This window comes from Etheostoma spectabile, chromosome 16 (assembly GCF_008692095.1).
Source record: "Etheostoma spectabile isolate EspeVRDwgs_2016 chromosome 16, UIUC_Espe_1.0, whole genome shotgun sequence".
Classification (NCBI taxonomy): Eukaryota; Metazoa; Chordata; class Actinopteri; order Perciformes; family Percidae; genus Etheostoma; species Etheostoma spectabile.
Genome location: NC_045748.1, coordinates 19,579,483 through 19,593,404, shown reverse-complemented (window position 1 = coordinate 19,593,404; position 13,922 = coordinate 19,579,483). Strand labels below are relative to the sequence as shown.

Here is a 13,922-nt window from a genome sequence, read left to right as displayed (position 1 = left end):
ATGTCCAAAACTCTGCCACCAGGGTCCTCACCCACACCAAGACACCCCAACCCTCATCCACCTTGACTGGCTCCCAATTAAGTCCTGCATCACATATAAAATCCTCCTTCTGACCTACAAATCACTCCATTATCCCGCCTTTAGTGTGGCAGTCCCATCCCTCTGGAACACCCACTCTGCAAATATTCGAAATGCTACATCCCCGGACATTTTTTAAAAACTTCTGAAACACCACTTGTTCACCACAGCCTACATCCTACCGTTGTATAGCCACTGTAATTCTGTAAAATGTCCTTGGGTTTCATGAAAGGCGCTATATAAATAAAAGTTATGATTGTTTCTGGAAAGATACAATGGTGTTAAAAGTTTATTTTCAGCCAAAACCAAATTAACTGCATGGCTACATACCACTGAACTAACCCTTAAGTATAATAACGTGACCTTACTTACTAGACTGTGAAAACCTGATGAGGGCTTCAAAACGATCAAATTTACAAGTAGCTGAGGTTACGACAGTCTAAGCAGCACTGTACTAAAATGAACAGAAACTCTTGTGAGAGGAGGTGTGCAGTTGTAAATCTGGTTAGCATTACAGTCTGGCAAAAAATTCCTCCAAGGAGCTGGAAGGCTTCAGATAAAATCCATCAGGCATTGCACATGTTGACTGCTTTTTCGGTTGAATAAAAGAAGGAGGTTTGCCTACCAAGGAGCTTTATGGCTACACTGGCTCTACAGGAAACAAAATGTAGTGGAGGAAATTGTTGAGGCTAAAGTGAATCCATAAACGTAATAGTGGCTTAAGCCTCAAATGGCTGACTTGATGAGGTTCAGCAAGCAGAGCTCCTTTTCAACAGGCATGAACACTGGGATCTTGAGGTAACAATGAAAATAAATGCACAGTTACTCCAGGACATATTATCAATTATTGTAAGACTCGTTGCCAAAAGTATGGCCATATAAAATACTGCAATTGAGTGTGTTAAAGACAAGGAAACCAAGAGACATTTTTTCATATTAACTCAGGACAAGATTCAAAGGACAAGACAAAAGGCAAATAACTATTTAACTGATCTCAAGGTGAAAGTGAACAATTGAAGTAATGAGTGCAAAGGAAGCATGCTGCCCTCCCTGCTCACCCTTTCAGGTTTACCACCACATCAAAATTAATCATGAAAGCAAAATTGCAATGCTGCAAGGAAGTAGAATCTGTCAGCTAAATTCTGCAGCCTGAGCATTCAAACCAGTATCAAAGGCCCAATCCGCACAGCAATGAAAGCTACTCAATGCATAGACAAGATCAGAAATAAAAGGAACACAAAGAATGAGAACTTGGTACCAGAGGACATGGCACAAACTATGTGCAATCATGCCGGAATAAGAATACGTAGAATAAGGACCATCAAGCCGCAGTGAAGCCAGCAAGTGGTCCTCAAAATGGCTATTGAGAAGCAAACCACTCATGCTACGTGGAGCACACAACCTTCTGTACTTCTGACGTTTACTAAATCAATTCATTTAATAATGCCAGATATTATTACTAAAAAACAAATTCAAGTGCATCACAAGATGTCTAATCATGGTAGCTACAATTTCAGCAAAAATGTATTTATGAAAATATACTCAAGTGCATCACAAGATGTGTGGTAAGTATAACTAAACAAAATCAACCTTGAAGAAGAACAATATAGTTACGAATTTGGTTGCTTGTATCCCTGAAAATGGCTCAATTTAAGGCAAAATAAACAACATCCTGAAACATTTTTAACAAGGGTACATTCACTAGGTGAACATAAACGCTTTAAAAATAAAATTTACTGGCAACAATTGCATCTCCCCTGAACGTAGAAGGAGCAACTGGGAAGAAGTTGTTATGCAATCATCATAGAATATTGACCCGTTGTCGTTTCAGTACTTTCCAAACACTACTTTTCGTTAACATGTATTCCTTTCCTCTTGAACACATGACTATTGTGTTGTTTTGTCAGTATCTCCAAACAATTTAGCTTGCACAAAGAAACATGGGAGCGGCAGCAGAACAGCAGCATCCTGCATCACTTGTTTTCTATGAGCGTCTGCACTTTGTGGACCAAGTCTCGAGCCATCATCAGGACCTGCGGGACGTTGTGTCGCTCTGCCATTTCTGAGAAGAGAATTTAAGCCCCATCATGACTTACAGGAGGTAAATTGCTTCACAATATTGAAGCTATTTAATATTCTTTTTTCTCCTAACTAAGAAAGTATCCTATAATATCATAGCTGAAATATCATCTTAATCAACTGGTTAACTTTGCTTTAACTGATTACTCGAATTGTATATCAATCTAGTGTACTTATACATAAGTTCTGGTAATTCTTTGTTGCATTTGTGTTTCTCTTATCTCGTCTTACCATTAAAGAACTTGATGATGTCTGTGAAGTCCATGTTATTTTCTAGGATGATGTCTCTATACATCTCCACAAGTGCCAGAGCAATAAAGAGCACAAAGTGCTTAGAGGAGGTGTACTTGGCTGCCCAGATTGTTTCCCACACGGAGTACACATCCTCATACACCATTTCTGTGTACAAAAATAAATAATAGAAACATTACATTCAGTATCACGTTATGTGAAATGCTAAATTCTCTTCAACAAGCAATTCAAGCAATTGTTATGATGCCTGCATTTGCCACCTCTTTTGAAGTCAAGTAGAAACCAACGATAACAGAAGTAGAAGTGTGTGTAGTCTCCATTCTGCTGCATTAGTTCAAACAGCTCAGAGTCCAGGATCTATTGGTATAAAAACACATTTTCATCATTATAGCTTTGATGTATATACTGTACATGCACATGTATGTTTGTGCACATATATGCACATACCTGGATAAGAGAACGCATATTGGCAAAGTGAGAGTCCATGGCACCTCCATGAGGAAAATTCTGGTTCATCCTCTTCATCAGCTCAGTGAAACAGCTAAAGGCTATGACCTCTGGGGAGCACACACGTTAAAAAAAGTGAGTAATTTAGACATTTATGTACATTTAGGCAAAGTCCATACCGATAAAGTGTCACTGACCATCGTCCAGAATAACAAGTAGAGGAGCCAGCAGATCACACATGCCCTGGACGTAACCTGTGTCCAGATGCTGCCACACGTAACTGCAAAGACATCCACATTTTTCAGATTTTATTGCACAGTTGACTCAATTTTTCAGATTTTATTGTTTTTGGATTGAAAATTTCAGAGCTATTCAGCATGGCGGCACATTTACCTGCACATGATGTTGCGCAGCTTCTCCAGGTTCTCAGGAGTGAAGTACCAATATGCTCTGTCACAACGTCTTACATCTTTGTCAATGCGATGTAAATTGATCAAGTACATGTCCAGTGTTTCTTGCTACAAAAGTAATAGTGAATTATGTTAGCCCGTGCTGATGATCAAAAGAAGACGTTTGTCTTATGTAAAGTGTAATGCTTACAGAATAAGTTTGTTCTTCTGAGGATTCGTCGTGATTGGTGTCTCCTCCCACCTCTGCAGCAGACTCTGGTTCAGTGAGCACATTTTCCATCTCAGGCTCCTCTTCAGAAAGGCCCAGGTCGGTGCCCTCAGGACTGGTGTTACAGCTTGTGTCCAGATGGTGATCTAGGATGGGGTCCTCTGATGCCATTTTCTGTCTTTGCGCAAGGGAGATAAGAGGTGCAGCAAGACCTGCCAAAGGCCTGGCCTTAATAACGTCGGACGTTACACATGTCCCTGCAGGAATGTCTTCCATTTCCAGGGCCGAAGGAGAGTCATCTGAATCTGCTGTGTCTGGAGACTGCCGAGAGTGGGACGATAATGAAAGGCTGCCCCTTGACGCTGACTGGAGAGCGTTCAGAACTTGTCTGACAGGTGAATTTGAACCAGGTTTCTCAAATGGAATTTCTGCAGCTTTTTTCATTTCCGCCAAGTCACAAACTGTTGCTGCGGCATGGCTTCCTTCTGCCTCTGTGGCCTTTTTTTCAGAAGTTGGATCAGGTTTTTCAGAAATCACTGGCTTCTTTTCACTCTCCGGATTAGTATCTTTTTCTGCTATAGGCACCGGCGGACATATTGACTCCACTTCCAGATCTTTGTTTTTATGTGCTTGAAAAGTCAAGGTCTGCCCGAGTGGAGGCGCTTGGAAATATTCATTATGAATCTCTCTTTCTAGCTTTAGAACATTAGTGCTCTCTGGAACACTTCTTAAATTCATATTTGTTTCTACTGCTTTTAAATCTTCAGATTTGTCATTTGTTTTTCTATCTGTTTCTTCTACTTCAGGTTTTTCTTCAGATTCAGATGTCTCTTGTGACTTACTGATCCAACAGTCTTTAACCACCTCACCTTCTGAGACGGTCTCCATCTTTGTCTCTGAAACCTCGTCCTTGGCTACTGGGTCCATTACATCCTCCCGTCCTGACTGTGATCCAGTTGTAGTTTTGTCATGTAAGACTTCTGATGCTTCCTCTGACTGCTGAGAGGGTGCAGATCCAACAGCTGATTTTCTTACAAGAGGGCTGTTTTCTGAAACTGGACGTTGATTTGACAGACCTGCGGAGGAGGGGCTGCTAGAGGGAGGTTGTGAGGGGTCTACAGTGTCACTCGGGATGTCCTTCAGTGGATTATTGTGCTGTACTTCTTCCTCAGCCTTGGGCTCAGTCTCAATCTGATCCACTGCCTCAACTGATCCACATACCTAGTAACCAAAGGAAAGTGGTGAACACGCAATACATTTTGTATCCAATAGAAATGACATGGACAAATGTTACACCAATGGTTATGCATGTGTTAGCCCTTTAGTTACAAATCAGATATACTACTGCTGCAAATATTCCATTGTTGAGAAATATATCAACAACAATCATTTTGGTAATCCTTTGACTTTTCATCTACCACCACAATCTGCTAAGAATTAATTTTGTCCATTGAATGATTAATGACAAAATTCCTAAAAGCAGCCTCACAGAGCTACTCTAGAATTATATTTTTAACTTTCTGACAACTAAGCTCATCAATGTGAATTTTGTTTTGCCAGTGAACTATGAACTGTCAGACATGTATGACAATAACATATTTGTGACAAATAATTAAGGTGATACAACATTTAATATCACTCTTAACCTATACCAAACAAGTTCCTGCAAATTGATTTAAATTCAATTTTAATAGAAGGTAGTAAATCAATATATAAAGTAATGATATGCTTTGGGAAATGGAGGATATTATAGTAATACATTGTAATAAGTGAGCTAACACAATAAGTGAGCTAACTTATTACATGGGGAAAACACTGGTGTTAGAGATAATTGTTGTAATGTTCATGCTTATGAGAAACTACCTGTGCGCTGCTGGTGGAATCAGCATTCTGTTGATCTGAGCTGCTACTTAGAGACGACTGGAGTGGAGAAAAGCATCACACGAGAGACAAAAAGCACGACTGTCAAGAAACTGCCTTAGAATTGATATCATAATACTATAATTTTTTTGTCTATTGTGATAATGGTTACATAAGGCAGCACATTTTAGGCCAAAAGGTCAAACTTGCATCTGTACTGATGGTAGAGTCCCGCTGCACTGGTCCTCTTTCCACACTGGCTCCAGATGAACATCTGGCGATGGCCTCGGCATGTTTCTCTCTCTCCGTCTGGCGGACAATGGCCTCGCAACCATGCCACTCCTTCATAGTCTGCTCATACATGGCCCGCATCTGCTCGTCAATCTGAAACAGAAACCTTTTGTAAACAAAGATAGTAATGGTTTATATGTGTACCTTATAATGATACAGTCTGACAGAACTACCTCTAGCCGGCATTTCTCAGTCATGGAAAACTGGTAGTGTCCCAACAGGAAGGGCCAGACCTCTTTGCGTAGTGAAGGAGCCACACCACCAAAATACACAAGCCTGTGTAACTCTTCTTCCTTATACGCCTGGACAAGAGTAAGTCTGGTATTTATCAATGCACACTGAAATCACACACTACCTAAGAGAAGCATTTAACGCTGTTAATTCACAGCAAACTATATCTCATGGGATGGTGTTTTGGAGTGAATCTTACAGAGCTGTCCTTGAGGAATTGGCCCCAAACCTCCACAGAGAGGCCTCCTCGGGCATCACAGGGCACATTATGGTCAACTATAGTGGTGTTGACCAAAGCAGAAAGGTGGGTACGAACTGTGGACAGATGACGGCAGTATGCAAGCCCTGGAGAGGAAATACATATTTTCATAATGACATGTTCTGTTGTTTTCCAAGGAATGAAATGAGTTCCCAATGAATGAAAGTTAACAGTTGTTTGTACTCACATCCATAGAAAGCTCGGGAGATTATCTGGTACTTCATTGTGTCACAAAGGAGCTTTAAGGGAGCCCTGGTGGAAAAGAAAAATTGCACAAACTTAGTCCACCGGATTAATCTGAATTTATATCTGAGCCTGACCCAAGGAAATATTTACCTTTCCTGATTACAGCCATTAGGCAGAGAGCCATCAGAGGAGCCATTCTGTGAGCAGGAGAAGCACGAGGACTTTCTGGGTGTCGGTTGCCACATGTTCACGCCCTGGTCCATCAGCTCTAGGGCCACTGCACAGCATCAAAGACCATATCATTACCGTTGCTACTGTCATCATCATAAGCAAGCAAAACCAGATGAAATTCCAATAGAGGTGGACATAACAGTGCATGTATGCAAATAAAAACAAAAATGTAAAAAAATAAATATGGAAAAAACAAACCAAGTGAAAGGATGGAGATGGAGATGGAGATGTGGCTTACAAATTACTGTATGTCCATGCAACGTCTCCTTATTGTCGACAGGACTATAATGTGAAATGGACACACAGGCACTAAATAGGCAGACATGAAATGTAGCAGTAGAGAGAACTTCATTAGAAAATGTACACTGACTATATGCGTAGGGAAAACAGATTTATCCAAAATATAACTGTACTTGTAAATCAGTCTTCAGAAAATGATGCAAGCGTAGATGTAATCGCTGATGATGTTTTATTAGATTAGGAAGATTAAAGACACTTACTGAACTCCATCTGAATGCCAGGAAAAAGGATTCGAAACACATAATCGGTTGCTTCATCATCTTCCTTATCGGATACGGAATCACATGAGCCGTGTGGACTCTTCTTTCGCAGTTTGGGGAAAACCTTTCCCTAGCAATAGAAAGGCAACAGACTGTTACAAAAGATCATAGTTGTAGGCAAATGTAGAATCATTGCATCAATTATTGAAAAAAAGAAGCCACGGAAGTATTTCATTATTCTCTGTTCATGCTGACCTTTCCTCTCTGATTCCAGAGTGGTGGGTCCAGCTGCCCGTGAGGTAGCAGGCCGGTTTCCAGGCAGGTGAGAAACTGGAGGAGGTGTCCTCCTTTGGGGAAATGTAGAGGGGGTCTCTGGATCCCATCCTGGCTCACCAGGACTACCGTCCCACCACTGTTCACTGGAGAAATGAACACAATGAATGACGAGATGAAGAACTCTTAAAACTCCTACTTTTGTTAATTAAAACATTATAAGGGGATTACCGTACCTTGCTGATGACAGTGTAGATACACAATCTCCTCCAAACGAATTGTCATAGCATAATCCCAATAAACACTGAATGAAGGATGAGAAAATATGAGCCATTGAGTCAACTAAGCAAAAACAAGTTTGTTTTTAATTAGATTGGGTTTAATCGGCCTAACCTTTTCTCAGAATCTAGCTCCCCCACATTGCCATTCATCAGCTGATTGGGAGTCCATTTCAGTGTCATGAGGTCTGCAGTTTGATGCAGTGAAAGGTAGCCTGGGATGGCCTCCATGTCATCTCTCTGCAGACACAAGTGAGAGCTTTCAGATCACAACATGTCTGCAACACGGTTTAGATAAGTTAGGTACAAATCAGTTAATAGATGCACCCAAGTTCATCAGAAAGTGAACAAGCCTCTCTTAAAGGATTGTATTGTTATTGTATAAAAAGATATAAGCAAAAGGAAAACGTACCGGCTGCACCAGGACATTGTTCTTTCCAAACAGAAGTGTAGCTCTGGAGTTTTGGTGGAGTGATTCAACATAGTCCCTCACCCACATGAGTGGGCGATCATCCATGCTACCACTGGACTGTCTCTTCTGGATCTGATACAGGTTAAGAAGACATCAGAAGTATTACATACAGCCCAGCCCTATCTCCACAGCGCTGTGTCAGCGGAAGGGGAGAAGAGAGCTTGACATCTTGCAAGAGAGACATGCCAGATGGCAGGCTTTATGCCAGCACTCCATATCCATTAACCACACTAAAAGATGTATTTTCAAGGAAAATCAATAAATTTTTTCTCTATCTCACCAGGGCAGGCCGTCTGGAGGGTGAATCTTGCCGACAGTGGCCGCTGTGGATGCGATGCCGCTGCACAAGCTCGTCAGCAGAAGGGTCCGTCCAAAAATGGTCTGCAGTCTTAACTTTGGTGTACTCCAAAGCACAAGGGCCAACTGTAAAACAAGATGTATTAGTTTATAGTAATTTAGATGTTTTAAATTCTGAATAATATAAACGAAAAGTTAGTAAGTTAGAGAATTAGTGTGGTCCATGTGACGGTCAGTGCGGTTTATCAATACCCAATAGAGATGCAAGAATTGGTCCATCTACAGGATCCATCAGCATGGCTTCTTTCTCATAGAAGGCACTGCAGAAAAACATATTTAGATCATTTAGAATATTTTACTATTTTAAAATCACAACCAACTTCCTGTTTGCATATCACAGCTGTAACCACATAGTATGGGATGTTAACATACGGTGTCAGGAGAAAGCAGAAAATCTAGAACAATCAAATGTTTTGCATGAAATTAAAGATGTTGAAAACCGTTGAAGCTGAGATGGACAAAAAAACAAAAACAGACACCTGCAGTTGCTTCTGGGATCGGTAGAAGAACCAGTTCTTACAGGAGTAAAAATATGGCATTGAATGGAGGATATAATCTTCTATAGCCAGTAGCTTATAATTGCATTGAATGATGTATTTGAAATACCTGCTGTTCTCTACCAAGTATAGGATAATCTTGTCCAGGAGCTTCTCCATCAGGGCAGTTCGGATCCACAGGTGTTTGAGTGCCTGAGGAGGGAGGTTAGCCAACTTGGATTGTCGACTGCGGTCATTACTCACTGAAGAATTGTTCTGCTTGCTGAAAAACAATAAAGAAACCTAACAGATGAGATGTCTGTTTTATTAGAAATGAACAGACATATAGGACAAGACCAAGGATTAGGATGAATATTAGCTCATAAAAGTAAAACACAAATGGGGAGAGATATACACTAATGGTGAATAATTATTTCATGTCACTGCCATCTCATAGGGAGGTTAACATCGCACCTGATTTCGATGAGCTGTTCCAGCTCCTGGACCTTGTGGCAGAGTTCCTCCGCAGGAGAAAAGGTTTTTGCCGCCTTCATGAAGAGTGCTGCGACCTTGTTACTGCACAGCAGGCCTGCAATACGACGCTTCAGTCCATGGAGCATGCAGGCCTCCACTACAGCTACACACACAAGCACACAGAGCATTAGTCAATATTTTGATTTTTTTTCTCCATTTCAATTTTATTCATGTTATAGTTTCCTAAAGGTTGTATATTTTTCTTTTGCCGTTGAGTTTTGTTTTTACCTAATGAGCATAATATAATTTCCTCTTTGTGAAAGCTTCAAGCCTTGATAAATGTATTAAAAATAAACAGGTGAAAAGCAAGCACAGGTAGTGCGAGTAGAAATAGACTGAAATCTGCGTAACACATATCTCCTGTTGCTAGGATATGAGGGATGTGCATCACACATGCCTCACTCCTTGTTAGTATCACACCTTTAAAGGGTGTTAGCCTACATCCATCCACGTTATTAAATATACGAAGACATGACTAATAGCATTATGAAGAAAAACAATTGTTAGGATTTATATTGCAGGAACAGACTGTAAAGGACCGTTTTGCACTGTGAGTGTGTCCTCGTAGGAATCTGGTCACAAATTGATTTCAACCATCATGTCAATGTGGTTGTGACAACTACAATCCTGTGGCTTAGACCATGTTCTGTACTTTAATTTCTGAAATTGGCTACAAAAGGCTGAACTATTTTAGCAAAAAGACCTTTTTTTAAGATGCACAAAACAAAATGATGCCACAAAATTAATATATGTACTGCCTACTCTCCCTCTTTATAGCCTAATTCATATTTTAATGTTAAGCATTAAAGCTAATGGAAAAGGCCTGTAGCATGTACCCTGCTTTTTGAAACACCATGCTGCCTGAGAAAGATGGCTTATTGTGCAGTGTAAGCACAAAATAAACATTTACCGCAGAAGGATATGATGTGGCTGCTGTCTGCGTGCACAAATTTCCTTGTCACTGCTTCTTCCATAATTTGTTTCACCTAAGACAGAAAGGTACACGGTGAGACGAGACTTAATCTGACACAGTTACATAAGGTGAAAGAGAGTCAAAACAACAAGCACAACAGGAAGCAATAGGGGAATACGTTTCAAGACGATATGATGAGCAAGAAAGGAGTAGTGCGGTTCCACAACACGTTTATGAGGGTAACATAAAGAGCTAATTATTGTGTTAACTAAAGCACCAACTGTTGCAATATTTTTTTAAACTGTAACACGTACATTAAGTCCTTTTGTCTGCTTTCAGATCTCATAACTTCCACTTGAGCATGGAAAGAAAAGCGCAGAAACCCTAAGGCTCACTTTTTTTTTTTTTTTTCTGTTTCTAGATGTTCTGGAGGAATTTGGTTCTTGACACCTACGATTGATCCTCTGGTAAAGTTGCAAGTGACATGCAGGCACCAGTATTTTCTTCTCCAGCTTAAAGGGCCCATGGCATACAAATGTATTTTAATATTAATCTGAGTTCCCCCAGCCTGCCTTTGGTCCCCCATTGGCTAGAAATGGCAATAGGTGTAAACCGAGCCCTGGGTATCCTGCTCTGCCTTTGAGAAAATGAAAGCTCAGATGGACCAATCTGGAATCTGCTCCTTATGACATCATAAGGAGCAAGATTACCTCCCCTTTCTCTGCTTTGCCCGCCCAGAGAATTTGGCCCGCCCATGAGAAAGAAGGAGACATCAGGTCTTGCAAACGAGCAAAGCAAGACCATGTTTACAATGGCTTTCTTTAATACATTTGTAGTCTCCAAGCCAAACCTGAGATAATTCTATTAAAAGTCAGCTTTTTTATCATTCCTGTCATCTACATCATCAATGACTACATTTTTAGAGGTTGACATTTAACTGAAGTAAGTATTGCTTTTTACTTACTTTAGCAAATGCACTTGTAAACCATAACATTTTGGTAAAGGTCATGTTCTACAAAGTAATTCTGTGTATACGCAACATGACAATTAAGTGTGCTGGTCTTTGTCTGTGCTGTATGTCCGTGAAGTAAGATGATTTTTTTCCACCCTTTTTTGATGTATGAGTTATGTACAAAAACCGAATCACAGAACTGCAGATTTGTGTGCCTGTAGGGCGGGGCAATTAATCGGCAATCACAAAAACAGAGTAATTGTCAAAAATGATTACTTTGCTCATTACGCAGTGTTTTTGCGATACATTCGTTGAAAGAACGATTGCTTGGAAAATAGCTAAAAACCGCTCAAATCTAACATGAAAAACATAGTAGTGTTCCCTCAGCATTTTGTTTTGTTGTTAAACTACGTAAAACGGGTGTTGACGTTAAATCACCTGTTTCACATACCAATTTTTCCTTAGCAGAACTTAGCGGACGGCAACATTATTGTTCATATTTGACACAATGTTTAATTAATTTAATGACAATAGTAGTGGTCATTGTGAGTGAAAAGATACACGTTGTGTTATGTATCTGGAACTGTCATTAACCGACTTAGTAGTAAAACAGGTTTTATTCTGATCAAAAGACTATTTTTGTGAGAATAAGGATGCAAATAATCACCCCAAAAGGTTAATGAGTAATTGTGTTAAATAATTGTGATTGCAATATTGACCAAAATAATCGGGATTATTATTTTTTCCATAATCAAGTAGCCCCATGTCCCTGTTCTTATATAAACAACAAGAAAGAGTCTGCTTTGTAAACAGCCACAAATGTAAATACTGAAAATCAATTATTTTAGTTAGGCCTGTATTTTTTAAATCTATATATCACAACAAAGCCCCTCCTTGCTGCAGGATCTAGCACCAGTCATGGATGTTTAAGAGGCAATGAGTCACAGGTGAGGGGAGCACGGACACGATAAGACTGGAAACACCGGTCTTTCTCAGCAGTAATGAATAAAACATCCTGTTTTCTCTCACTAGGGAGTCATGGAATCACTGAGCAGTTTGGAAAGGTCTGAGGTGTCAGTTTTTTATAAATCACCCAGCTTGGGTTGGACTCTTTTGCATTTTATGGTTGCTATCTAGAGTACACACTAAAATACCAATGGCAGATGCCAAGGTCACACCTTTTAGTTTTGAATAATAGATGGTGTGTTATATAAATATGACAGTATAACCATGATTTCTTCAAAGAGAGAGAGAAAGAAAGAGAGAGAGAGACAGAGCCAGAGAGAAAAAGAGAGAGAGAGAGAGAGAGAGAGAGAGAGAGAGAGAGAGAGAGAGAATCTAGGATATGAAAAAACAGGTGCATGGATAGAAACAAATGTAGGCCTATATGTACACGTTCCTTAAATGTGTTGTTTCCCACCTAATATAAAATCAGCATCCTCACCATCATCATCATCAGCATCATCATCATGACGACTATCATCGTCACCATCACGCCAGTCAAAACGCAGTCTAAAACATTTTTCTGGCCGCCTAACTGCATCCGTTTTTGTTATGTAAAATAAATTGACAATTCTATAATAACAGGCCTGTGGCGTAGTCGTGGCTCAAACCCGATGGACGATGTCCACACACACACACACACACACACACACACACACACACCACCGCACACGCACACCAACCCGCACCACCACACGCACCGCACACCACACACACGCACACACACCACCACGCCCGCACACACACACACACACACACACACACACACACACGCCACAAACACACACCAACCCACACACACACACCACACACACACCACACACACACACACCCCACCCACATTGCTTGCATCGCCAACATAAACTGTGACGAGCGAGAAATAAAGAAAATGAAACAAACCTCTTTCTTCACATTGCGCAGCAATTTCTGACGCGTCTCGGCTTCTGTCAAAAAACATAATGAATAAGCGGATCAGATTGCTTGTGCGGGAAATAAATGATGACAGGCTCACGACAGGAAAATAATAACGGCGGCTGTAGCCTACCTCCCATCGCTCCAGGAAGGGTGCAGCGGCTGACACGCACGGCTTTTTTGGAGAATGTCTTCTTGAAAGCAATAAAGACAACACTGGTTAAAAGGCAGAGAGGATCCGAGATGTAGGCTACGCTGTGTTCGTAGCGACTAAATTAAACCTGTTACCTCTCTCTCAGCGAACCAACACCCCTTTAAAGTCACAGTAGCACATACATTTAACAGTAGGCTAGCCTACACCGACACCTACACCTTATTTTCAACTCCCTGTAACACAGCAAGGTGCGTTTACTGTGCCTAACTTCTGTTAAGTCAAATACACATTTGGAATATTTCCATGAAAAGTTTCTTAGTCACATCATCCATACAATCTTTGGAGCTTGATCAACAGATATCATAATTACAGTTAATGAGCCCCAGGTCAAATTATGAAAGCCTAATTAAAATAATTAGCTTACCAAAAGAAGAAAACATCGTATTGTATGCTTCCATTCTATTGTATGTTCTAGTAGATGTACAGTCCCTGACAAAAGTCTTGTCGCTTGTGTAAAAATTGATCTGAAGTGCCGCTGATTTCTAATCAAGATTTATTTACAAGAAA

The 13,922-nt window shown here is 40.4% G+C and overlaps 1 protein-coding gene across 2 annotated transcripts in view; it reads right to left on the bottom strand.

Annotated features, from left to right (window-relative positions):
• sgsm1b (small G protein signaling modulator 1b) overlaps positions 1–13,584 on the bottom strand; it is a 26,381-nt gene extending 12,797 nt beyond the window's left edge. The window contains exons 1-25 of one of the 2 annotated variants that reach the window (XM_032538821.1): positions 13,335–13,584; positions 13,190–13,233; positions 10,333–10,408; positions 9,363–9,525; positions 9,019–9,171; positions 8,605–8,672; positions 8,336–8,478; positions 7,996–8,127; positions 7,699–7,823; positions 7,542–7,609; positions 7,288–7,451; positions 7,033–7,162; positions 6,452–6,578; positions 6,303–6,367; positions 6,056–6,201; positions 5,799–5,927; positions 5,545–5,718; positions 5,338–5,394; positions 3,457–4,695; positions 3,250–3,374; positions 3,054–3,136; positions 2,857–2,966; positions 2,670–2,766; positions 2,389–2,556; positions 1,693–2,140 (exon numbers count right to left, since the gene is read on the bottom strand). In XM_032538821.1, the coding sequence (XP_032394712.1) occupies positions 2,052–2,140; positions 2,389–2,556; positions 2,670–2,766; positions 2,857–2,966; positions 3,054–3,136; positions 3,250–3,374; positions 3,457–4,695; positions 5,338–5,394; positions 5,545–5,718; positions 5,799–5,927; positions 6,056–6,201; positions 6,303–6,367; positions 6,452–6,578; positions 7,033–7,162; positions 7,288–7,451; positions 7,542–7,609; positions 7,699–7,823; positions 7,996–8,127; positions 8,336–8,478; positions 8,605–8,672; positions 9,019–9,171; positions 9,363–9,525; positions 10,333–10,408; positions 13,190–13,233; positions 13,335–13,341 (3,882 nt within the window). In that variant the 5' untranslated portion in view covers positions 13,342–13,584 and the 3' untranslated portion in view covers positions 1,693–2,051. Of the gene's footprint in view, positions 1–1,397; positions 2,141–2,388; positions 2,557–2,669; positions 2,767–2,856; positions 2,967–3,053; positions 3,137–3,249; positions 3,375–3,456; positions 4,696–5,337; positions 5,395–5,544; positions 5,719–5,798; positions 5,928–6,055; positions 6,202–6,302; positions 6,368–6,451; positions 6,579–7,032; positions 7,163–7,287; positions 7,452–7,541; positions 7,610–7,698; positions 7,824–7,995; positions 8,128–8,335; positions 8,479–8,604; positions 8,673–9,018; positions 9,172–9,362; positions 9,526–10,332; positions 10,409–13,189; positions 13,234–13,334 lie in introns of both variants that reach the window. The other variant, XM_032538820.1, reaches the window with a different exon arrangement.
• Between the last annotated feature and the right edge of the window lie 338 nt (positions 13,585–13,922).